At 36.5% G+C, this 27106-nt stretch overlaps 1 protein-coding gene and 1 long non-coding RNA gene across 14 annotated transcripts in view; one reads left to right on the forward strand and one right to left on the reverse strand.

The window, feature by feature from the left end:
- Positions 1-27106, reverse strand: part of NUBPL (NUBP iron-sulfur cluster assembly factor, mitochondrial) — a 121583-nt gene that overhangs the window by 88813 nt on the left and 5664 nt on the right. For 6 of the 12 annotated variants that reach the window (XR_010364482.1, XM_064424008.1, XM_064424005.1 and 3 more), the window contains 3 exons: positions 17149-17239; positions 5534-5573; positions 5353-5443 (listed from right to left, as the gene is read on the reverse strand). The exons of 1 other annotated variant lie outside the window; for it this stretch is intronic. Coding sequence is in view for 8 of the 11 variants with exons in the window: in XM_064424008.1 (XP_064280078.1) it covers positions 5353-5443; positions 5534-5573; positions 17149-17239 (222 nt within the window). In the remaining 3 variants the exon portion in view is untranslated. Of the gene's footprint in view, positions 1-5352; positions 5444-5533; positions 5574-17148; positions 17240-20843; positions 21632-27106 lie in introns of those variants that run through there. 5 more of the 12 variants (XM_064424014.1, XM_064424013.1, XM_064424016.1 and 2 more) reach the window with 3 other exon arrangements.
- On the forward strand, positions 15702-22058 carry LOC135302941 (uncharacterized). Of its 2 annotated transcripts, none has more exons than XR_010364484.1 (4): positions 15702-15856; positions 18025-18111; positions 18687-18791; positions 21869-22058. It is a non-coding gene; the product is annotated as an uncharacterized LOC135302941 (long non-coding RNA). The 2 variants fall into 2 exon arrangements; XR_010364483.1 differs by lacking the exon at positions 21869-22058 and adding an exon at positions 18939-19224.

The raw sequence follows: 27106 nt of genomic DNA on the forward strand, positions 1-27106 counted from the left end.
AATAGCCTCCATAGTATTTGCTTTCCAAAAATTAAATACTACTTCTGTTTCCTGGTCACCTTAATCCCAAATCTTTAAACATGAGTTTTTACTGTTCTATTCACACAATGGTGGCTTTTATGGCAGTTTTCTCATATGGGCTCTTGAAAAAACCCAGACCTCAAAATACATAGTCTGCTCAATATTTTAAAGAATATTTATCCATTTGTCTGTATCTTTCCTATTCCCTACAAAGTATGCATGCAGGTTCTGGCTGCACTAGAGCATTTAATGTTCTTCACAGTGACAACATAATATACTCTGCAACTACCTATGTATGATAACTGAGCATCAGAGAATTATGCTACAAAAAAGGTCCAAGTACATATACCTACATTCATACACTCCACTATATAATTGCTACCATCACTATCTCTGGCCGGTGCTGGTTTTGAAAGAAAGTAGCACTCATAGTCCTCATTGCTAGCCAAATTTTCAAAATTATGTACAGATTAAATAATCACATAAACTGAATTGAAATTTTTTTTAAAGGATAAGGCTTAATCTTTAGACTACAGTCCTAATAAGCTCTGGGTTAGCTAATAAAATAACTTTGATCCTTCTTCTGTTTAATTTATGGTTTTCAACATAAATTTACAGGGGATAAAACTTGTCCAAGCATCAAAGTTCAAGACTCCACCTCCTTTTGCTGATAATGGCTCTGCATTGGAAGTTTTATTTAATTTGCTTTCTGCTAACTTCCCTGTATTCTCCCTTTCTAATTGTATCTATGCCAGTGAAACTTTCTTTCATTTTAATTTTCTTTCAACACCTACCTTGACTAAAACAGAGGCTGAAGTGGTGCTAAAATAAGCAGGAAGAAAGTTCAAGGAATTACAATTTGATGATAATAAGAGCATTTTAGGGACTCGTTAGAATTAAGCCATTGCAGAAAAAACTTCATCTTTCTGGGAACATGGCTCCATCCTTATCACATACATCAAAGGAACCTTCAGGATTCACAAGTACTTAGCAGACTGAAGCTCTGCTTTATAGCCATAATATACCAAAGAGGCAGAAAATATTCTGGACACTCTTGAAAACTACGACAAGGAAGAAATACAAGAGTCCTTCCTCTTAAGATCTGACTAGCCTGCAAAAACATAGGTTAAAATGTCATGTCAGGGTAAGAAATCCTATTAAGGGTGTTCATCAACTTGAGATCCATGCCTTGAAAAAAGAGCAGACTTCTAGGCTAGTTTCAAGGGAACTGTTTACACAAAACAGAATTGCTGGTATCTGTAATCCATGTTGTGTAGGCAACACTTGCTTCTAGTAGTGATATAACTTTATCTATTGATAGGACAAAGATACAAGGAGAATATTACATAATAAAATATGCACTTGCATTTTATCTGTAGTCCCACTTTTACTTGATTTTTTTTTAAAGAGAAGCAGACTTGTGTGCAGAATATTGATTTTTTTTTCCTTCTCTGCTGATAGTTCAACTAGGTAACACACACAGAATAAGATAGTGAGTCCAAGATCAGAGAAATCAACACTTGCTATCTTTAATATTAAAAGTTTTACTGATTACTTGCTAAAAAGGAAACCCCCTCCATTTGTATTGCTTCTAGGACCATAGTAGATAGTAAATTGGCAGTCAGTACAGTGCCACTTCCTTTCTCAGAGCCTTTTGGCAGAATAATTGCCACAACACATTCCAAGACACAGCAGGTTTGTATGTGCACCCTTCTAATTGCTCCTTTGCCATCAACTGTCAAGATGCCCTACAACAGAAAAGAGAATGGTGCTAGAAAACTTGCCATACAGAGTGTACGGGACAGTGGTAATGGTATTTGAAATCCCTGCTGAAAAAGCAGTTCAAACCAGAGAGCAAGTTCTGCTTGCCTTGTCTTTTTTTTTAATAATCTTTTCATTTCTAAGGTTCTTAGCTACCTACTTGATACTTATTTCAACAGCTTTTCAGACACATTACTGTTCAAGTGCAGGCATTAGGCAACTCTCAAAAAATATCATATCTTTACTGTGCTTAGCCTAAAGGTTAATCGTAAGTCAGTCCCACAACAAATACAGCAAGATTATGAGTTTTGAGGTAGGTTGTTTAATCTGAATCAAATATCGTCACACTGAGTCAAGATTCACAGAGTAAAGGAACAAAGTAAATGGGACCAGACAAAAGAGTAGGCAGCTTCTCAAGTGAAGTGAAAACCACAGAGAAAAAGCCTAATGCCATGGATGACACTGGAGAGCTATGAAAGCTTCCTTATCTGGACTGCAATTATACCTTCAGAGAAAAGAGAGATCTTTTAAAACTTAAATTTAAAAAAAAAAAAATACTCTCTTCCATCTCACCTACAGGTAAGCAAGATTCAAAAGAAGTGTTAACATAGGTGAAAGACTTTTTACATGAAGATAACTGTGACAGGGAAATAAGAGTCAAAATCCAGATAAGTGACAGACCATCCTGAAGTTTAAATGGGCCTACAGTACATCTTATTATGTTAAGAAAGAAGTCACTTCTAAACCACAACAAAATTTTGGGCAATTTTAAGACATATAAACTAGAGATATATTTAACAGAAAGAGTTATGCATATGTTTATAAAGATCAAATGATCCATTACTGTTTGCAATTCACTTTTGTTACAGGTGAAATATAATTTCCTCCTGTATTTCTTGTTCTTTCAATAGCTTAAGAATGTCACTTTCCTTCTTTTCTATTGAGCAATTATTTTTTTTACAGAATCAATATGCTACATATTTTCATTTATAAACTAATTTGATACACGCACATCAATATATAGGTAGTGTAAGCAATATAACATCTTAAACTGTTTACTTTGTTTGGTATTATAAGGTACATTTCCTTCAAATTCTGCTAAAGGAGAACAATACGATGTGTTGTAGAAAATGACCTTGCTCATGAGATATGCATTACCAGAGAAACACCAAGCACTCACCACTCACTACTTCACTATTATTGCCTGCTATCTACCAGTCTGACACTATTCAACAAACCTCTATTACAAAGAGTGAGATCACATGCAGTAAGTATATACAGAAAGCCTTATGTATATATTTAACAAATATATTTAACAAAGTAAGAATCACACAATCTTTTTTTTAAGTTCCAAGTGTAAGACAAGCATTGAAACACACACTACAGGCACTTACATTTATGAGTTAACAAGTCCCCATTACAGAATTTGGAAACTAAGCAATTCAAATGCTTTACTGCAGTACCAGAAGCATGATAAACTCAGGAAAACATATCTGTTCATATGGAAAAAAAGAAAACTCATCCAAAATTATTCACAGAGTGAATGCATAGTCTTGATGCTATCAAACAATTAAAAAACCTCTCCACCATCTAACAGTAAACCCAAATATGAAATACCACCAATGCTTTTAGGGAAAGAGTCTGGGAACAGCTATGTTTTCTATTAGGCTGAATTAACTATTTTAATAACTTAGTATTTTACCCGCTTGTCTGAATGCACAGGAACTTCTTACACTTACATTATTCTACAAATCTAGATTAAGGAGCTAATTTAAATGGTTTCCATGCAGTTAATGAGATAAGCTATTTCTTAAGGATATGGTTTTAGGAAGTTAAATACCAGAAGTATTTTATTCTTGGAAGCAACTTTATCCTGTTAAACAAGAGGTAATAGCTAAGACCAAGCAGAACAGATAAAGAGAAAACAAAAAACTTTGAAGTCCCAAACAGATCACAAAACTATTTCTAATATAAAACAGAACAATAGTATCTTTAAAAGGATCATCGCATGCTGTGTTTCTCTCGTTTAGGTGTCCAAAGTTATTAAACTATTGGTCCTACAGTTAACCCATTCCTGACAATGGCTGCTTACTGCAGAAGAGAGATTACAGTTTTTAAAAACAAAATAGCATGTCTCAGTCTGGAACATGCATTCTTTCCTTTCTTAAAGCCACCTGGACATCAGACAGACCTGCTCATTTTCCCTGTAACCTGTGAGCTTCTCTTCAAAGAAAGAGATGCAAACTTTTCCAGCTGAGATTTAAGACTAACCTGGTAATCATGCAGAAGCAAAATGCATGTGGGCAGGAGAAATTTAGCCATAAAGCCTTTCTCCTTCACAGCTTAGGTTTCATTGCCAGGGAAATCAGTGATGCCCTGAGCATTAATGGACTTGTCTCGTTCCCACAGCATGGTTGGCCAGCATGTAACTGCACTGGTTGCTAGGGAGCAGCAAGCTCATTACACAGCATCACCAGCACCCTGCACAAGGATGCTGGCACACGCTCCCCATCTGGGACACTACGGACTGAGGAACAGCACTGCAGTGCCTGCCAGCTCCAGTCTCCCAGGGCAGAGCATGCCAATGCAGCAGGTGCTAACTTTAGCTCTACCTTCGGTGTTTTACATTCCAGTTTCCTGAGCCAGGCAGCGCAACACAGCACACAAAGAGGGCAGGATGGTCTCCACAGCTATTGGCATGGATACCTCTTACTTTTAAAGGTCAATTCTAGACAAAGATGGTCTTCCTGAAATTTTGGCAGGTGTATGGTTTCCACCACCAGAGGAGTAAGTGCCAGTATTCTAAAATCTGTGCTAAAGGAGAATTCAGTAAAAATGGAAAAAGACTGAAGAAAATACTCTTTTCAGTCATTAAAGAAACAGTATATGGAAGCATTTGAAGAAGACAAACAGAAACCTTGTGATTTTCAGGCTGTACACAGTAGATCCCTAGAATGGATGTCAGCTGTGAACAATCTGGGTCATTTCAAAGTCTCAACATGCAACCTTAATGCATTTTTTCAGCTATTTGTCTCATTAGCACTCCACAGATCTCTTCAAAATAAAAGAAAAAAAATCTGCCACAGAATAAAGAAGTCATCCCACTTCTACATGCCAGAAAATTTATTAACTAACAATCTATCTGCATTACACAGAGATTGCAGCTAATGATTTTCCTGTACCTGTCACTTCAAATGCCATCCAATAATTCTTAGTCCTGGTGAATTAACAAGCACATAAGGGAATACAGCTGTAGATCTGCATAGATACCCATACATTCAAATCCTTAGGCAACTTCAAAATGCCTTTTTTTTAACAAAATGCATAAAGAAACATAAAAAGGAATGAGACAGAAGGCAAAAGGCATAGAACAACAGCTTTGTTTGAGGGGGATAGGTAAACACAGAAGTGTTTCACAGAACTTTCCCCCTGACCTGAATTTAAGAAGACCAAGACACAAAAATTCTCACCACTAACATATGAAATAATGTCGTGGGCACTCATGTATCAGTTAAAGGCATTTCAAAATAAGTGATTACTTTGAAGCAGAAATACACAACTAAGCCTTACCTGTCTCAACAATTTTTCAACAGCTGACATTACCATGAGCCCTCTCCACACAACCGGGGCAGTCTCTTCTATCAAGAAACCCATAGACATGCTGAAACAACAAACCAAAAACTTGAGCTTTACAGCACAATACCAAGTACATCTGAAATGAAGCTTGATTTAAATAAAAACATATGCTCACCATGCGATTCCATAGTTCTTAAGGGGCCTCATTAGATTTTCTAAAACAAAGCAAACAAGGGGTTTTTTTTGGAGGGGACATGGTTTTAGGGTATTTTGGGTTTTTTAAAAGAAATAAGCTTACACATTTTTTATCTTTCTAGAGCAGTTTTCCCTCTCTATTTAAACAGCTTTATTTTTCCCCCTCATCCCTTAATTAAATGTATGGATTTAGCTATTCTGCCCAAGAATCTGACTCCACTTTTTCTTTGGTTGTTACATTTTACTAATAACATTCATCTTTTGCCAGAATAACAATGTATTTGCCCATAATATAATGTCACTTTGTGCTGCCAAAATCAATTTATTTTTATGAAATCCCTATGCTGAAAGGCATAGATTCACTATCAGGAATCACTAAAAGCTGAGTCATTTATATTGGAACAAAAGCAAAGTCATACAACATGGTGAGACTTGAATTCTTATTTTTTAATCTATCTTATTCACTAATCTCATGAATCAGAAGAGTACTTCCATTAACATACCAGAGATTTGGGGAACTTGTCTCCTTCTGTTAAATCTGCTACAGAAACCCCAGAGTAGAGATACCAAATAAAGCTATCCCTAAACTATACATTGTGAATAGCTCCAGGTAATTAGTCCCAGATTTCTTCTGGTTGATAGAAATCTGCAGGACTTCTAAAATTTCTGTAGGAACAAAAGATGTTCATTTGAATGTTGCAGATATGTCCTTGTCATATGTCTTATTCCTATGCCCTCCAGTGTCAAGAATAAAAAGCAAGGAGGGAATATTGTAATTGTTCTGCTGGCAAAGGGGTGTGCAAGCAGAAAGCAAACAAAACAATAAAAAAAAAGAAGGCATTCAAAACAAAATCTGTCAAAAGCCAAAACTCTTCCTTGTGGTTTCTACCATCTAAAGCCACACCTTATCTGCAAATGGCACACACACTCACAGAAAAGAACAAATGGCATTTTATTTGGTCTAACTGGTATCCTGGAAGAGCATGCACAGGCAGGAACTAGCAGAAAATAGGAAGAATACTTAAACAATAGAAAATATACTATAATGCAGATTTTGACAGAAATTCTAGATGCACCCCATGTAAAATACATAAAGAAAGTAAAATAAAAATAATGTGAGTAAAATAAAAACAGTGCATTCAAAGCTAAACTCCAAATTCAGACAAAATAACAACCAAGAGCATGCAAATTAAACAGCTAAACTCTACAGATGAAAGCTTTCAAGCAATCAAGTAAGTGAGCATTCAAGCCATGTAATTTTGTAGAAATATGGTGGAGAATAAATTGGATGTTTTGGTTTACAAATCAAAAAGAACAAAACAGGAAGATAAACAAATCACTTGTATGACTATTGCATTCAGGAATGAGTTGGGAGCTATTACTGAAAAAAAGATTGGCATGAACTGATACACTGCATCAGTGCATACAGCTCTTCTTGACTTGCAGCTCTTCAGTGTTGAGTCAGGCCTTACTTAGGTGGCATTATACTGTCTAACCATATTTCTGGCAATCACAGTCTTACTTCACCCCTGCAGTAAGACAGTTTAGTTATGAAGAGGCTGATGACATTGGAACATGAGCCATCTCTAGGCACTGTTTTGGTGACCTGACAAACAATATATACACCACAAGTTAAAATACCGTCAGAAGTATTAAGAGAAATTACTACATATTTACCTAAGAGAGTGGTCAAAAAAGAAGGAATAGGAAAAACGTATTTGCAACATTGTATACCACTGCAGACTCAAAGTTTCCTTCATTTTTTATTACGAAATAGGGACAATTTTAAGACAAAACAAAACAAAAATGGGAGGCCAAGCTTTAACTGCTGATCATGAGGCTCAGGAACTGGAGAATAAGATGAATGGAAAAGATGCATTATTCTGGGAAGCTCACCAAAATATTAAGCCACTTCTCAGTTCAGTCCAGCTGCTCTACACTATGCGAGTCAAACACACAGAGACATCTCAACATCCACTACCTGCGTGGACAATTTCTTCTGCACAGAGACCAAGTACACAGGCCGAGCTCACACACCTTCCAACATCTCCCTCTCCTTCATAAAACAGGAGAGTTGCTGTGAGTAGATAAACAATGACCTACAGAGCAGCAAAAGCAGCCTCTGTTTTTAAAAATATATGCATGGTTTATGTCTCAACAGCAGAGTTTCCTTTTATTAAAACTGCATCTTATTTTCTTTGGTTAACAACAAGGATTATAAAATGCTCTGAGCAGCAAGATTTAATCAAATTTATACAATGCAGAGGAACAATTCACAACTTGCTGTATATACTGGCTATAATGTTCTGCATATTTTCAAAGTAATACAAAATACTGCAGAGCTCCCTACTGTTTGCCTACTGCTAAAAATCATTCTTAAGACTAATCTCAAATCTAAAGTGCTTCAGTGGGCATTGGTAATCACCCTTGTCTCATCAAAAGCAATAGGCCTTCCTTCCCTTTCGCTGTGGGTCTCATGAAGATTTCCTAAAACATAACATGTAAGGAAGATTTAGCTTAATGAGATCTCAGAAACATCTCTAATTCCCATTGCTTTTAGAGTACACTTTTTTGTTATCAGAAGCCTACCATACAGCTCCAAAAATTCAACACACAACAAAACAGATTTCAAATCACAACACACAGCAATACCTTTGCCAAGAGATAAATAAAATCACCTAGTCTGCAATTTTCCAGTAGGCTTGGTAGCCCTAAGTAAAAGACTGCCGTGTTTTCTCTGAACATACAAAATCAGATCAGTAAGATCAATGTAGCACCAATGATATGACAGAAAATGTCTTTTCTGATCGAATACAAGTAGGGCACTAGAAAAGGCAGATGTGCCTCCATGAAAGCATTATAGCAGATTGCTGATTAAGAGAGTTCTGGGACTGGTCTGAAGATTGAATTGTTACCCACACGGGGAAGAGTAGCACTGATGTAATGAAGATGGATGTTCGTTACATCAATGAAGATGCATTTTGTAATTATTTTTCACCAAGCTTTTTCTCCCCAAACAAATCCAGCCTTGCAAACAGACTATCCTAATAAGATAACTGTGTTACTCCACATTGTCTCTAAAATGACTGACATAGCTGTTCAACGAGGGCCAGGGTCACAGGGTCAGTAGAGCACAAAAGGTAAGTACAGAACTACATTACATATATATATATATATATCTGTATGTATATGACTGGAGTACAGTTACATTTCTTCACAGTAGCTTGCATGGTGATATGTTTTGGATTTGTGATGAAAACATTTTCAAAAACTGTTCTGCTTCTCACGCCACCCCAACAGCAAGCAGGCTGGGAGTACACAAGAAAGTGGGAGGGGACACAGCCTGACCACAACTGACCAAAGGGATATCCCACACCATACGGCCTCATGCTCAGCATATAAGCTGGGGAGACAAAAAAGAAATGGGAGTACATTCAACATTATGGTGTCCGTCTTCCCAAATAACAATTACACACGATGGAGCCCAGGGTTAAGCCACAAGGAGCAATTCCAACTCTTGGCTTAGAGTTTGGAAGTAGTTTGTTGAGCAAGCAAAAGCTTACGATCAGTCTTACCCCATCAGGTAAGTAAAGAATGTTGTGCCACAAGACTGTGATGTTATGCTACACCTTAGAAGGTATTATACTGCTTACAAAAAGCAAAGGTAGCTTATATAACACCCTAGCAATTGTATTTTGAGCTCCCTGGCTCAGCAAGCACAAATGCAGAAAAGTTGCTCTGAGTTTTCAAGTATTTGAACTAAGGAGAAAACTGGCGTTTCTGGGAGACGGACAGACAGAAGGAAGACATTGGACAGGAAGAGTAAAAAAACTGGTTGGGCTTTACATGCGTAAACATAGATATCTGCCACTCTGGATGCCTTAAGAAAGCTGGGATTTGTACATGGCTAGCAGATTTGACAGAGGGCACAGGGAGGGACACCTTCGGAAGGGGCAGCTAGAAGCCTGACACCATACTCCAGGCTTGTTTAAAGTAGTGCTGGTTTCTTAAGCAAAAGCAAGTGAATTCAACCCACAGAATGGTAAAGAGCAAAGAAAAGCCACAGAGGGGAGAAGAAGGAATAGCAACAGGCCCCCAAGGTACTTTGAAATAAAACCATGACACCAATCTATGAAAGAGGGTAAAGGACGCCATCACCAAAAGGTTAGTCAAAGTCATAAATTTTAAATCCTTGCTTTAACTGTAATCATTGTTTTAACTGCTTATGCCAGAAGCCTAGAATATTCTATGGGAAGTGACAGACTAATTGAGACTTCAGGCTTGATTTCACACTGTGTCGTAATTTTATTTGCAGATTGCCCCAGAAATACTACAATTTGTATTTTAAGCTTGAAGAGCTCCACACAAGGAAGTCTGTGATTGCCCATTACATCCTGCACTAATAGTGTTATCTAACCACAGAGACATCCCAAATACTTAACCAAAGCAAACTAGTAATGAGACTTAAAGAGCATAATTCCTTGCTCACAGTTCAATTTCATGAAATATGTGCATAATGAAATGCAACTTTCCCCCAGAGATTTGATTCTTGTATTTAGAGGGTCTACCAGTCCCATTACCTGAGAAGGTATTACACTTTTTTTTTCCTCCCGACAGACTGCAGAGGAAACAAAGCTCTGTAAAAGCTTTTTCATTAACAGAACAGTATTGCAGATATGACTTCAGCAGTCCTACCTAAAAGCAAAAGAACTAATTGCTTGCTGGAAGACTGTACTTCAAAAGCAAATCTGGCACCAGTAAAGAGCACAGTGATTTAGAAACATCTTTGTTACATTTCAAAGCAGCACTGACTTGTTAGGTTTAAAACACAGGGCTAGTTTTAAGCATCATGCCATTACCTTCCATCACAAATGTCTTCCTTATGATTGCTAAAACAACCCACATTTTGAAATGCCCTCAGATCCCCAAGGAGACAAAAATTTTATTTAGAGTGGATCAAAAGCTTTATTAGACTAATTTAGGCAGGTTCTTTTAGTTCATTATATCCACAAAGAATTAAGTAGACTAACCCAACATTCAGTTTAAGGCATCTGCCCTGACACACAAAAACCTCTGGGAAAGCTCATGTCATTTGAAGCAATGACTTGCTGCTGTGACAGGGGGACTGCCCTGGTCAGTCACATAACAGGGTGCCAGACAGCAGAGCACAACAGGGAGCAGCGGGAACCCCAGAGGCAGAGATGCATCAGCTTTAATTTAAGACACGACTTCAAAAAAAACATTGCAGTTAACTAAGGATTTCATTGCTTTCAAAGCAAAACTAGAGAACTCAATGCAAGTGTGTCAATTCAGCCTTTTTAGGTTCAATACTGTAATCAAGGCACACACACACCCCCCCCCCCCACCAAAAATAAAAAAAGGAAACTTAGGAGAAAAAAAACTGTTCAAGGGATTCTGTGTAATTGTGCTGATTTTGGCTAAGACAGAGTTATTGTTTTTCATAGTAGCTGGTATGGAGCTGATTTAGACTTCTGATAAAAACAGTGTTAATAACAGAGGGATGTTTTTGCTATTGCTAAGCAGTGCTTACACAGTCCATGTCTTTCCTGCTTATCACCCCACCCCACTAGCAAAGCAGGCTGGGGGTTCAAAAGGAACTAGGAGGGGACACAATCAGAAGAGCTGATCTCAAGTTACAAAAGGGATACCCCACACCATAAGGCATCACACTCAGTATATAAATGATTATGACCATCAACTAAAGCAAAGGGAAAGAGACGCTAGCCTTTCAATTCTTATTGTCACTTTTGGCCTCTGGGCTCTACAGGGAAATGATTAAACCACTTTTTTCTCGTTTTTGATCTATTGTGCTTCATTTCTCTATTAGGAAAAGCCACTACATTGTACCGCAGAGAAGGAGAAGGAAAGAGAGAAGTCACAGCAAGAAGCCCATTGAGGAAAAAAAAAAAGCTGAAGTGAAACTGCAAGGTAAAAATACTCAGAAAATTCAGAATTAGTTGCACTCCTTCAATTTTTCTTCTAGCAGAGAAATGGAAACATTTATTCCTCTGAAATAAACAATGTAAATGTGTTTAGTCTACAAAAGCATGATTTATTTCTTTTGTTTATGCATGCATAATGAAAAGAGTACCCATCATGTTTGTATAACAAAGCAATTTTGGAATTTCATTCCAGTTTTTATACCAGTTGAACAAAAAAAAATATTTTACCTCTTAAGAGTAAACTTTATAATATAGTAAGTACCTGCTAGCCACAATTCAAATAAAATAATTTGGAATTACTGCACCGCAAGATTAACAACATAAAGAGTAATACAAACCTGCTTTCAAATACTTCAAGCTTATTATTTCAGGTTACAGTGTTTCAGTAATTTATACTGGAATGGCATTTGATTTTTCTCTATTGATAAAATTTGATTTGCCATTTATCCAAAAAGACTGCTCTCAGTAAGAGGCTTTAATTGCTACATTACATTTCTCATCTTATACTTTTTGTAATTGTATGAATTTATGTATAATGAAGAATAAAATTTTAATAAATTAATTCCCTAGAGGTTTTTTCCTTTTAAGTAGCCGTTAACAACTGTATGCCTATAAATAATTACTTGCAGAATTGCGTATCCGCCATCTCCTTTCCCTTCCAAGGTCTTTGATTTTCTCCACAAGTGAACTCACCTATAGCTGGACTAATCCACCTCGAGGTTTATTGTTACATTACAGGTTTGACAGCAACAGTCAAGGTCCAGAATAGAATATTAAATATTCAAGTAATCATCTTATTTTCAACTACTTAATCACATTTGAAAAAGCCCCCAAAATGCAAACAACAATTAATTATGGCATTCTCAATTATTATTTTATCACATGTAAGACACATGGGACTACTGTATTTCCACCAGACAAACTAGGGTAAGACATCACCAAAAGTAAAACACAGGGTTTCAGTTACAGCTACCTTCAAAACAGAATCAATAAAACATATCATGAGACTATAGACAATCTAAAAATCACTTGCTCACCAATCAAGAGCTGGTATCAGCAGCAAATACTTTTTCTTAAAAATTAAATGTACAGGTTGGTTTTTTTTTTTAATTTATCATGATGCAGTTCCACTGATAAAGCATGATAAATACAACTTCAAGAGTTCAAGTCTTACCTTTAAAGGTAAATCCTTAGCAAATTTCAAGAAATTTCTTCAAAATAATTATGCTACATAATATTTTGTCTATTTTACTTGTCTACTCCAAATTTTCTATTTATGACCCTCAAATGAATGCACCACAATCACTTAATACTATTCCAGCAGACATCTTTAAACAGTCACAACTACTTTAAATTTTCACATTCTGTTATGAGAGGCTGATATCACAGTCTTAAGGTAGCCCTAAGTAAAAGACTGCCGTGTTTTCTCTGAACATACAAAATCTAGTCTATCAAATGTATCCCAGTGAAAAAATTCAGGTGCCCATTTCTGCAGTTCCTGCAATTTTATTAGATTCAATGGGGCAGCCACAAACACTGTTAGCTTTCTCTAAGAAATTACATTTTATTCTAAACTGTGAAAACAGATGTCTACTACTGATCTTTTGAATATACTATTTTATTAAGAAGTGAAAGGCACTGAAGCTATCATACAATGGCAATAAAGTTTTGAAATACTAAGAGTAGTCACCTGTCAAAGATTTACGCACCAAAACCTTCATACTCAAACTAAATAAAGAAACTTTATCTATCTGGCAAAATGGCAAATGTTTTTGGCAATATAATAGATTTTACTCTCTGCCATCTAGTTTAAATGCCAAGTTTAAAAGAAAAAAAATGAAATCATGCGATTCACTAAGCCAGAAAACTGCTTTTAAGTAAAATTACTTAGGGAAAGAATAAAAGTAATACTCTTGTAACTTATGCTATTAGCATTGCCCAGTATATATATTGTAGCTAATGTTAATACTAATTCCATAGTTAGATAATCCTCCATTCGCTAATTAAATTCAGTGGTGAACTTATTAACCAACATTTCCCCGACCATTTAAAGTATTTTGAATGACAGCCTATTAAATGTTAGCAGACTTTTCAATGTACTACAGCTTGCAAAATTAAATTAATGTAGTATCTTCCATTTATGCAGACCCCTCACTAAAACCTCCCAAATCATTTTGAATGCTTAAATTATAGCATAACCATAATAATTTCTATTGAGAAGTAATAACTCCTGCATGGACTTATTTTGTATGGTACTGGGCATCCTTAATCCGTTTTTATGTGAGAAAGGAAACAGAAATCAACGATTGCAGAAGTGCTCAGAACCTCCCAGGATTACTCCACAGATTCATTTTCAAATTCATGCCTCACACTGAAGAAAGCATTAGAACTTCCAACTTTTTTTTTGATTGCTATGTTATGAAAAATGTCTTTAACTGAGTTATTGTTATGTGGACATAGTTTATGCATTTCTGAAACACAACTGCCTGGGCTCTCTCAGTTGGTACGCAGTATTTCTTCAGAGCTTGTTTTACTCTTGAAAATATAGTAAGAAACCAGATTATAACACTAAACCTCATTATAGCAAAATACAAGAGTCATACATGTTTTTATATCAATATATTTATATCCACCTCTATATGTACCATATATATATACATACACCTATGATTGATCACTTCTTTGCAAGCTTATCCCATCTGTCACTCATTAAAGGAATCCTTGATTAAATTTTAATTAAAGTTTCCTATGTCATTCCTACTTTGCAATTAAACCATCTTTGACAGTACTTCTCTTGCTGTTACTCGTCAGTTTCATCAACTCAATAGTTAAAAATACACAGAGTAGTGAACAGAATCCCTGAAATACAAATTCTGTCTTGTTATTCATACCAAATTACTGTCTTTCTCAGCAGACTTGTGTCATCTGTCAAGCTTTTGAAATATACAAATTCATTTTACTGTCTGTTAAAAAAGTTATGTTCTTTAAATCCTGATATTTACTTGTGCATTGCACGCAGAACTAGAAAAAATGTATTTCAGTGATCAAAATGTTAGTGCTTACAAGACAGCAGCAGAAGTTTCAGTTCAGGGAAATCTTCCAATTTTTTTCTATTACATTGAATTCCACACTTCTAACAATGCTTGAAGCATGTTAAAACAAAGCTTACAGAGAATTCTATTCAGCTGTTTACAGAAATATCTAGTCAGTGAAACAAAACTGAGCTGCTCAATATCTGAGTGAGTACAGTCTTAAGTTCCAGCATTTGTAACAAGTTGATTTGTACAACCACAAGAAATAGACTGGGCAATTTGCTTTTTAATTTGTGGCCCAAGACACAGATTTAAATTAGGTATGGACTGATGAAATACATAGCAAAATGACCAAGGAATTCTAAATTATCTAATCCATTTTTCAGACAGTGAGGAAAAATTGGAGAGACAAAAGTCAACATCACATAAAAACAAAAAGAGAGATTTGAACACCACAACATAGTCCCTTTTGTGTTCATATTGCACAATGCACTTCAAATACAAAATTCATAGCAAAAAAAATGTGTTACAGGAAAACACAGCCTGTATGACATACATCCTCAATGGAGTTTAAAGTACCAATGAAGGCAAGAATACTTTCATTTGTATCAGGAATTCAAATCCTACTGATGATACATGAAAAGGCCCAGTTATTTATTTATTTATCACACAGCAGCCTTTTGACTTCAAAAGATGAAACAAAAATTCAACAAATAAAACTAAGTACTCTCCTTCTCTCTTAGGAATTTAGCTAAATAAAACCTGCATTTGTAAGCTAGGTTCTTAAATGTAGGAAGTACTCAATTTGATAGCTGTCTGCATAAGCACATGCAGTGCATCAGTACGTGGAAATACATTACTTTTTCTTTATCCAGAGTACATGGCATAACCATAAAGAGACAGAATTTTAATTATATAAGAAATCCTAAGTGTGCCACATTAAGTTTTCAAAGGCTGATACTGCAAGCTTAATAATAAACCTGTAAAGATACTGACAGTTTCATTCTGCACACTTTATACCAGGTGAGAACATATAGATCAGATAATCATATACACACACAAATTAAGATGAGTTACAAACAAACATTCTACAACAACACTAGAGTAGATATAGAGGGATGGAACACATCTCCTGTGACGAAGCACTGAGAGCATCATGGCTGTTCAGCCTAGACAAAGGAAGCCCCCAGGGAGACCTCAGTGAAGCCTTTTAGATCTTACAGAGGAGTTGTAAGAAAGATGGGGACAAACATTTTAGCAGGACCTATTGCAATAGGAAAAGAAGTAATTACTTCAAATTAGAAGAGGGTAGGTTCAGACTAGATACAAGGAAGAAATTTCTTACAATGAAGCTAGCAAAATGCTGAAACGGGTTGCCAAGAATGGTGGCAGACATGAAACACTCCAGATCAGGACATCTGAGCAACCTGATCCAGTTGAATATGTCCCTGCTCATTGCAGGAGGGTTAGACTAGATGACCTCCAAAGGCCCCTTACAACACAAACCTTCCTATGATAAAAAAGAGAGGTCATGGCATGAAAAGAAGCAGAAGGAATATTTAACTTTCCTTTTACCTAGCAATTGCTGCCCACAAACATTGCAGTTGACTGCTTCACTGAAGCCCTTCTGTGTACTTTCTTCAGAAGGATCCAAGTATGTTTCAATGCATCAACCAGCCGCTACAGTGTGTGATTAGTTTCATATGTGGCTACATGTTTGGTTTTTGTTTTTTGGTTTTTTTTTTTACATTTACAAGCTGTCTCTCACAGGATAATCAAAACAAGCTATTACAAAAACTGTATCACCCCAGTGTCCTTACCACCCTAAAAAACCACACTGCCCTACACTCAAACATGATATGAACAGGATATCAACATAAAGCCATGCTTCACTTTCATCCTAGGTTGGCCTGGATGAAAGTTGAACTTCTGAAAGGTAAAGACACTTGATGGGATCTTTCTGCTTTGGGTCACCTTATTTTTCTGAAGACTGCTCCACCTGAATTTATGTTTTTCCAGAATTTTTCCTAGCAGAAGGAAAATTAGGAGTTTTATCTACTGTCTTCATCTTCTGGTAGCGAAGTGACCACGACTGTGTTCCTAAATGCACAACTTCAAATACAAATGAGTGAAGCGGCATGGCACATTTGGCATAAGAGAAATCAAACAGAATCATTTTAATGACATTTCAAACAAGCTACTGTCATGATCCTTCTCTTACTGTTTTTTTTTTAGTGTCTCTTTCCCTAGATTAGTGGGTTTTGTTTTTTAACTGAAGGTTATATATTGTAGGATACTATATAACAATTTTATACTACAGATAAATAACTTTGCCATCCAGAGTCTCTACCAAAAATCCATGAGACTGCATGGACCAAGTTTAATAAAAAATAAGACTCTGAATAAGCTCCTAGTTGTACAAGGCAGTTTTGAAAGTAACCTCAGTATTAGAAATAAATAAATAAATACATACATACATACACACACTCAGTCTTTATCTTCTGTTTGCATCCCTTCAGTGCCACACCAAGGAGGCACCCATGAGTGGACCTGCTCATCCCTGTACAGAAAACATAGCAAGAAAAATCCCTTCCACTTACTTGGTGTTAATTCTGGGTTTCCTTTTAAGTTCATCATCTTTGGAATTGAAGGTCCATATATGTCTGCATCAAGCAAACCAACTTCTTTTGCCTATGAAAGTAAAAGTGAAAAAGAAAAGAGGTCATTGTCAAAATGTCCTCCTTTCTGTATAATTAGCTGAAAAAATACAATACTGTTTAGAGAAATAAAAATAAGACCTTGATTTGAGACATCAGTTATCACTGTTTCCTTTCTATCTAAATAGCAATTGAAAAATGAAATGTAACAATGTCTGCAAGTTGGGTCAGTTGCCTTGACAAGAGCTAGATTCTCCCACAGAGAATCCTTACTCTCCACACAGAGAATCCATGCAGCTTCTTACTTAAATTGTAGACCACAGACTTTATATTAACAAGCATTATAACCAACATTCTCTCTATTCCATGTACTTTCACACAAAACTAACACCTTAACATTTTAAACAAGGTATCAAATTGTATTGTTAGAAAAAATCCAAAAACAAAAAAAAAAAAAAAACACCAACCCCCCCCCCCCAAAAAAAAAAAAAACCTGAGGTTTGTAAGTATATGCAAATGAATGCAATTTAAGTCATACTAGTCATTAGAAAGAATGTGAAAAACATAAAAAACATATTTTTATCATCCATTTAAGTGGCTAGAGTACTTTTGGAGACATCTTGAAGTGACTGAAATGCAAGTCTCCGAAGCTAGTTAAGCAGGCATAACATTTTAATCAAATATATTTACACAAAAGTATGCTAAAAATGGGCTTACTCAACCTCATATGGTACATTAGGCAATAAACTTGAAATAAAAATTATTTCGGCTATGTAGTCTAGACTTACAAAACTCCTTTCTATATTCTTTTTTTAACAGATACACATACATATTTTGTGGAAAATAAACCATTTTTCTACAGATGGCAAGACATAGTACCAATTACTAAGTTCTGCAAATTAAGTGGTAAGGAGCACGCCCTTTAAAGTGCTGAATGTCAAGTTTCTCTGATATAGAAAGCTAACTGTATTCCACATTTTGCAAAATTGCAAATAAGCTTAAGAGCTTGTTTGAAAGGTTAAAGCAGCAAGAGGAGCTTTTCCAACAAAGCCAAATCAGACTTCCACTGTCAGTGTTTCAAAGTGTGTACTTCATTTTTTGGGTGATGCTTTCCTAATTTGGTTTCCTAATTTTTTAATCATATTTGACCTACTAAGTACTTTAAAAAATAAGTTTTTACTGAAAAAATCAACCAAATTTGGAATCCTTCATTCAATATACTTTTTATTAGCAAAACAGAGCACAGCATATATAATTATACAGATTATGTAATGTAGATTTTTTAACACTTTTTCTTTATGATGTCTTGTGAAAACTATTACACTAAAGTTCAGAAGTTACTGTAACAAATTCTTCTTGCCTTGTTGAAAGCTGCAATTTCAGAAACACTTAAAAGACCCATATTTATGTTAGACTCTAAAGACACAGAAAACAAACTATTAAAACTTCTTTGTTATTGTACAAAATGCGTATTTTAACAGATTAGGAAGATTCATGACTCAGTCCCTTGATCTGTGTCTGCAGCTAATCAAACCCATGAAAACATCATCTACAGGCTGTTCCACCTAATTCCATCCCAAATTAAAGTAAGTAATTACTAAAAAACCCTTATCATGTTTTAAACCTGATGGCATACTTCCCCTGAATTTCTTGAGGATTTTCCCCCTCATACAAGGACTGTGACTATTGATTGACTGCAATGATCTCACAATTCACCAGAGTTTCACTTTCAGACCAAAGGGACTAAAGATTTAAGATGACCTAAATTAATGAGAATGACTTTACGACCTCCTGGACACATAATCAGGTACTCACCACTACAGGCCACTCATTCCTAGGAGTCAGCAGCACTGCATCTACTGTATCTGTATTATCCAACCTAAGTGTACAAAACTTCCTCAACTAAAGAATAAATAGATCCACACTGGAGAAGAACATCCCAGAGGACTTTACAAATTCAGCTACTACTTTAAATTACCAAGCTAATAGAATAAACCTGACAATTTCTCTAAAAAACTTGCACACTTCTTCAAAAGTAAGAGAAGTGCCTGTTTCTGACATGTGCTGCTTTTCATGGATATGGACGTGGTTCAATAAAATTGTTGACTTCAAACAGAAGAATAATTAACAGATTCTCAAGCTTCTATGATTCATGTTAAAAGCACAAGTGTTCCTGTAAGCCTGGTGCTTTTACAGGATTATAGGAAAAAGGTCTTTCAGAAATCTTTAAATCACTGATAAAATCTCACTTAAGATAGCCTAAGGCAGGGTTTTTTTCTTTACCAAGCAATTCAACACGTTAGGTAAGTAGAGTTCACACTGCCTAGAAGTAGCAGCTTACACAGAAAGCAGTGGCCCAATAAGCTATGGTTTTATTTCACCTAAATATCCCTGCTTTTGCAGTATGTAAACATCCCTAGAATGCCAATAACCCTTTACTCAAGATTTAATTATCTCAGAAAATTATTATGGCAGCTACCAAGGGATTCTTTAAGACATGCACAGTACAGTCCAGATAATGTCTTCCAGCATTTACAATGTTTTAAATCCCCAAGAGAAGAAATAATATGCACACACCTGGATGCTACCACATGAAACTGCTAATCAGAATTACCAGATACTTCTCATGCTGAGTGAAATATAATCCAGTGCATGAGTTACAATAATTTAAAAATTAAATTAGGTTTTAATAAATTGTTTTTTCTCCCCATACAACCTAACCTCATATAAAACAACACATCTTTCGAAGCATTGTATTAAAACAAATCCTAAGAAAACATACTTAGTATCACACAAGGTAAAGAAAACCATCTGGGCACAAGAAATAGACTATGGAGAATCAAAAGCACAACCAAAAAGGCAACTTATGAAAAAAGGAGGAGGGAAAAAAGCTCTAAGATGCCCCTTATGTCCTCTGACATTACTTTGATATACGTATACGTCTCATACCAATGGTGCATCTTTTTATTACTAATACTCATTACACAGACAGAAACGCAACACTTAAAGCACCCCCAAGCACGTAGAAGTCCCCCTGGTACTAAGTGTTTTTCAGAGCACAGCACACACCACTGCTACAGCCTCCTTTGGCACTCTGGCAGGAAAAGGACTCAGAAAACACAAGTCCACCACCTCCTCATGGCTGCATTTTCTCCTTATAAACATCTTGCTTTCCTGTGCTATTAAACAAACAGCATTCCATCTCTCCAGATAGCATTGCAATAACCAAGCTCAAAACAGCTGTTCTCAAGTTAACATTTGTCCTTTTCCTTTCACCTGCCCAGCTGTGAAAGAAAGTTTGAATCAATCTTCAAGTTTACTACACTTGGAAAATATTTTCTAGAAACTTTATTTTTGGTTGCCTTACTGAAAATTCTGCAGCTTAAGCACTGAAGATACAACTGACAATGTAACCATTCCCGTATGATTTAATCATGGTCACTGGAAACTGCTTTGAAAAAATACACAAACACATGCAGTATCATTGACCTCTTCATGCAGCATTAGATCCTTATCAAAATTCCATCAGGCAGAGACCATGAAATGAAAAATAAATATATTGTCAGCACATGAAAACACAAAAGTACTCCTATGTCAGCAAAAGCTCTACTTAAAAACTCAAAAGCATTCACATTTACTTTCTTATCAACACTTCTAAGGCTCCCCCACCATAGAGTCTCCAGCACAGGCTTACTACCGCTAGGATTTGCTCTTTCAGCAGTACTGGTACTGTCATGGTCTCATCTGATCACTGGTGACCTCAAGAACATTAAAAAAATTACAGAATAAAGAACTATAACTCCTCTTCATCTTCTACTTTTAAATCATTGACTAAGTAATTCTTTCTGCTTCACTATCATTAATCTTCTCAGCAAAATTTTAATTTGCCCATTAGACCTCTCTGAAGATTTCTGACAAACATTCTTTGTGAGGTACTATAAGTTTCATAATTACTGCAGCTATTAACCCATTAAAAATACAGTAAAGTTTTCATTCTAATTTAGAAACTTCTCTCACCTACATGAAGAATCAAAAACTAGTTTTCACTGTCACCAGGTACAGATTCTATATTTACAAGAAAACCAAATGCTACATCAATAGACAAAGAAGATATTCTTGCAGATATCTCTGAGATATAAGAATTCTAGAGCTTCATTTGGTGCAGTGTACAAACTACAGGCACAGATAACCTCACTAAAAAGATCCTTTCCTTTACCTTCTCTGGCAAGATTCTCTACATAATTAAATTTCAGTTTACTCCTTGAACCTGGCCACTTGACTTGTGAGTAACAGAGATTTCAAAGACAGCAGTATTCTAAATTAATGATTTTCAAGCTCTGAACTTAGTCGCAATTCTTTTGGGGGATAAAACTAAAATGAAGTTGTTGAAGGCCAAAGTCCTGGCTGACAGAGGTCATGTAAAAAAAACTAATAAATTTTGCCTCCCTTTCTTTTCCTTATGCAGATTAGAAAGTATTCAATTGCTATCATGTTTGTTCTCCTAGGCAGGCAAATGTAACTGTACATAATCCTTGTTCAAGTGGCATAAATTAATGCTAACGACAAAAAGATCCATATCTTTCCTCCTCTTGAGCAGATCCTTAAGAACTGTTGCATCCCTCCCTACACTTTCTTTACGTAGGTTCTCTTTTCTGTTTTTCAGGGAATATTGACTATGAAATCAATGAAATTTTCCAGTAACAAATTTTCATCCAAACGCAACCAGTTTCATTCACATATCACAAAGGACCTGTCCACACAATTCTGTGCACAGCAGAGAATCTGGTGATATCACTTCTTTCCAAGATGCCAAATGTGTTATCGAGGAACAGACCTGATGAAAGATTAATAAAAAAAACAGTTCACAAAAAGCTTCTGTAAATAGCTGTTAATCAACACAGCTTGTGTTACTGCTAAACATCCAAAGACTCTCTGACAGCATAAATATCATTTTTGCTCATAATTTCTGAGACTTTTTCCCATACTTAGTAGGGTATATGTTTCCCCACTGGATGCTAGTAGACAGCATTTTACTTTGAAGTCAACTCTGCCAACCACCAGAGTTCCCTGGTGTTTGGCCTGGGAGGGAGAAAGGCACAGGTTAATGAGCTGTTATTGTTCTATACAGTGAAGAATTTCCTACACTAGAAGTGCTGTAGTCCACTCCAGACAGAAATTCCAGCTTTGCTAAGTGAAGGTGCCAGTTACTTTAAAGCTGGTTTCTTAATCCACCACCAGGACTCTCAATTTACCCTTTTAATGTCATTATAGACTTAGAGCTAATCCCAAAGTGCAAGCAGCAACACATAGGACAAAAGGGAACTTTAAAATCAGGATAGGCTATGGATTCCTCATTTGACATACTGACACAATGAATAGCCATCTTTTAATCCTTAATTCTCTAACTCTTTCAGCTGCACACTATTTAAGTGCCTAGCTGTAAATTGGATTAAAGCCAAAAACATACCACTGCAGTTTCTTCACTCTATCCTAGAAATGCAAACTTGCTTTAAAAACTCCGTCTGCTACCGATTTAAAAGCCCTTTGCCTTTATATGAAGTGTTTTGAATTTTCTGCCAGCCACAGGACTCCTCCAGCACTTCTTTTCCACAACAGACTGCACTAGCTCCTACTCAATGTTCTTAACAATTGCATGCCAATAATTCAACCTTGTTTGGCCTTTCTGCACATTATCCATCTTGCTGAAGAAAGAAAAACTCAATGCAGAATCATTTGGAAAATAAAATTACCAAAACAGAATCGCCAGCATTCCCACATCTCTACAAGATGCCTCTCCACTTTCACAGCATGTCAAATTATTATAAAAAAAGTCCCCCTTTCACATCAGTCTCTCTTTCACTGACTTGAAGACTAAAGATATCTAACTTCAGGTATTTAACTTCAAAACAGACCCCAAAAAAAATTTCTTCAAATTAAGCATACAGCTATCTGATTTAAGTAATTTATTTTAGAAGGTCTGTTTTAAAATATATTTTTAATTTTATCCATTTGTATTTCAAAAACAGCAAAATTTTTAAAGCTTTATTATTTCATTTTTTTCAATTAATCTAGAAGCTAAGTTATCATTGTAAGTAAAGCAAATAAATTCTAACTGGCATCTCCAGCTTTATTAAAACTTTTCAACATTAAGAAACAAGCATGAAGACCTTAGCTACAGTGACTAAATTCTTCTGATTCTCTATGCAACGGAGTTAAAGATGCCTAGAAATCAAACCCAAACAATTAGAAAAGCTGCATAGGAAGAGGATAAAACAGGTCAGAACTTGTCTTCATGCTGCAATTACTCAGTGAAGGATCCCATTATTGTCTAAATTCTTCTAGATTTGTTTTCGCTCATGGAACGTCTTCCTCACCAGCAAGAAATGTGTAAAGTCATCTACGAATGCAGCAGGCAGATATTAGCCTGGGGAGAAATGGTTTAATTACACAAGACAAATTTAAAAAAAAAAAAAAAAGAATGTAAAAAAGTAACCTGGGTGGTTTTAGAGTAGTTTCAAAATGTGTGGGTTTTGACTGAATACACGGTTTAAAGAAATTAAAATTAATTTTATTATCACAGTAGTGAGTTGACACGAAGAGTCGGCTCCCATCTACACCATTACCATGCCGTAACTTACTATCTAGGCATGAGAAATAACGCTCCCCCCCGCCCGTGCTGACAGCGGTCAGCTACCCAGGCGAGGTTTGCGTGCCAGGAGAAGCAGAGGCGCGGGGACAAGCGGGCGGCCCTCGGGGACGCGGCGCGGCCCCAGCGCGGCGCCGCCCGCCCCACAGCCCCGCGGCCCGCGCGCCCCCTGCCGGCCCGCGCCCGCCATCCCGCGCCTTGCCGGGCACAACGGGGAAATCGCTCCCCGCACCAAAATCCCCCCCGCGCATCTCACTCTGTGGTGCTGGTCTGCACCACCAGCCAGTGACGCCCTGGCGCTACGCCACAAGACGGAAAACTGCTGCCTTTCACCACGTGCCCCCAGTACTGCAGGCAGAAGCCACTTGCTTATGCGTACATGCTAACTTGGTCCATATGGTTTTGCTTCCTCCTCTGTCCTTCACAACACAAAAAACATTTCATTCTATAGCGAAAATGTAAATCTTCCCGAACGAAAAGGCGAGCCAAAGGAAATCTGACTGGGGAGCTTGCCTCACAGTGACAGCACAAGCATGAAGCCTCCCAACTGGATTTGTGCCATCCTTAGTCATGCACAGCTGGTGTTTGCTCACTAAAATACTCTGTTCATAAACAAGCAATCCCTACCCTATTATTGCTGCCATCTATTAATTCAACTTGTTTCTACTACAATAAATTGTCTCTGGACAGGCAGCTTTCATAAATAGTCATTCTAGTCTGAATATGAATTGTCCTGGCACAAAACCCAAAAATTCTTCCCAAGTGCTCCTAGGGGAGCACAACTGACTGCTAGTACATCAAAAGAATGAAAAGAATCAGCTGTCAAACTAAGCAAGCAATTAACAATGAACACAAGGGTAAAACTTTATGTTATTTCTTAACACAAAAAATAACACTGTATAGATTTGTAAGCCTTGCTACAGGCCCAAGAGCTTATATATTTCTTAACTAATCCATCTATAACAGGTAACCCAGGCTACCAAAAAAACTAATATTTCCAGGTACGCATAACCGGCTGCCCTGCTTGTCTTCCCTGGCTCAGAATCATAAAACAAAACCAACCAACAAAAAACCAAAACAAAACAACAAAAAAAAACCACATCAAACAACTCTGTCTTGCACATGGTATCTAGGCATCTAAATGAACTTCTGTCTTCAATTATTTACTCTGTAACCATGAGGTAAAAATATGCAAAGCAGACTGAGCACCAGCATGCAAGACTTTGAACTCTCAAATTCTAATCCCAGCTCTGCCAACAACCCTGTGAGACCATGACAATGTCCAAGGCTCTGCTGATTCCTTAGTATTTCAGGCCATCCCTAAAATAACTGAAAAAGCTTCCATGTTAAAAAAAAAATTTGAAATACATGTATCAGTAGAAATAGTGGGAGTTTCGTTTAGTTTTTTAACTACAGAAAGTAATTTTTAAAAGATGGAAGGATGTTTTCTTTTATCAAGAGGACAACAAATTCTTTATGCTATGATAACACCAAACAACAATAAGATGGCACAGCTGCTCCTGAAAGCAGCAAGAATCTACTCTAATCCGATCTCCTCTTAGAGGAGAGCATCTTTCACAGATCTCACTCACCAGAAAACAGTTTTCAATAGTCTGTAACCTGTTTTAGAAAAAGAACACAAGTTACAAGCATAGAATTTGTAACCCAGACTAATGAAGGAAGCCCAGACCTTTACAGTCATGATGACCTGTTTTCCTCTACAAGTCCTTTCTTTCCTCCTTTAAACAGTACATCAAGTTCAAGATCAGTTTCTATCAATTTGTGTTTTGTTTATAAGAGACATAAGGACAGATAATGAAGTTGCAGGGGCCCCCTGAAGCTCTGATCTACTAAGAACCATTACTGCTTCTTCTGAAAGAGATGAGCTTACAATAGCAACAAAGAAACAAAACCATGGTAAAGTGAGGCACAATCCATAGTCACCAGATGTAAAATAAAGGCACCCATTGCTGCACACCTGAGAATAAAGAAATTCACTATAAAAAAAAGCAGGAGGCACCAATGGACTCTGAAAAACAACCTCCTTATTTACTTCATTCACCATTACAAAACTGAAAATTGCAATGATTTCTAGAATTCAGAGCACTGGACAGTTCCAGACTGCAACAAGGTCACAGAGATGTTAATTTTAAAACCTTATTTCACAAAATTAATGAACTGAAATCAATATGAGTACACAAATGAACAAACCAGCAACTTCAAGCCCAGAGGTTAAACATAAACATGATGCATGCCATAATTATCTTAAGGAAAGTAAACCACAGAAGAAAAAACATATTAATGCATGAACAAACAGTTGTTTATTTAATCCACCTCATGCTTTCTAACTTGTAACTACATCAATGCACCATTTCACCACAGTAAAAGCTTGCTAACCTGTGACCACCAGTTCACACAATTCACAGCTATTTCATCAATTTCAGCTCCTCTTCATTGATTAACACCCACCAGATGCTGGCCTCCAACTTCGCACACCACCACATAATTGTAACATAAAAACTCCTAATAAAGGGCATAATCACAAAACTTGTGTATGTCAGAATTACTAAGAGATACTTGAAATATATTTTTAAAATGCATAAAACCGCATGTTTGAGAAGTATCAGACCCCATCTTAAAAACTCATAAGCTGGCACAGAAAGTTATGTGCAATTGGTTGACAGGGTTTCCATGTAGCTACGCAACTACCATTCCACAACACAGATCACACTGCAGACTGCTTTTTTTTGCAAAAGTATTAGAGCAAATGCCATGTTTTAAAGTTGATTAGAAGGAACCATTTAAGCAGTTTTGCTTTTCAAGATGACAGATTTTTCTCTGAGATCCAATTATTCCAACAGCCTATTTAAAACACAGAATTAAAGACTGTGAAATAAGATCAGATGCCATCACAAAAAGTACATATTTCATACAACAGCTTAAAACACTCTTATTAAATGTGACTGATTTTATGGAAATATTTTTAAATCTTTTACAAAATTCCTCCAGGAAGCTTGCAGATTGCATGTAGCCCTCACTCCTACCCATTGTTTTTTGGTTTACTTGTCCTTTACAAGAAGAAGATGCTGCATTTGCCTGATTAAAGTACTTGAGTATATTTCGTATTTAATGTTTTATGAGTACAAGCCTGCATTATACACCTTCCCACTGCAAAGGAGGCTTGCTTCTGAGTTTATCTGTGTGCAGTAATGTGCACAGTGGAACTACTCCCAGTCTACAGCAGCAGGTGGACAT

The sequence above is a fragment of the Passer domesticus genome, chromosome 6, assembly GCF_036417665.1.
Source record: "Passer domesticus isolate bPasDom1 chromosome 6, bPasDom1.hap1, whole genome shotgun sequence".
Taxonomy (NCBI): domain Eukaryota; kingdom Metazoa; phylum Chordata; class Aves; order Passeriformes; family Passeridae; genus Passer; species Passer domesticus.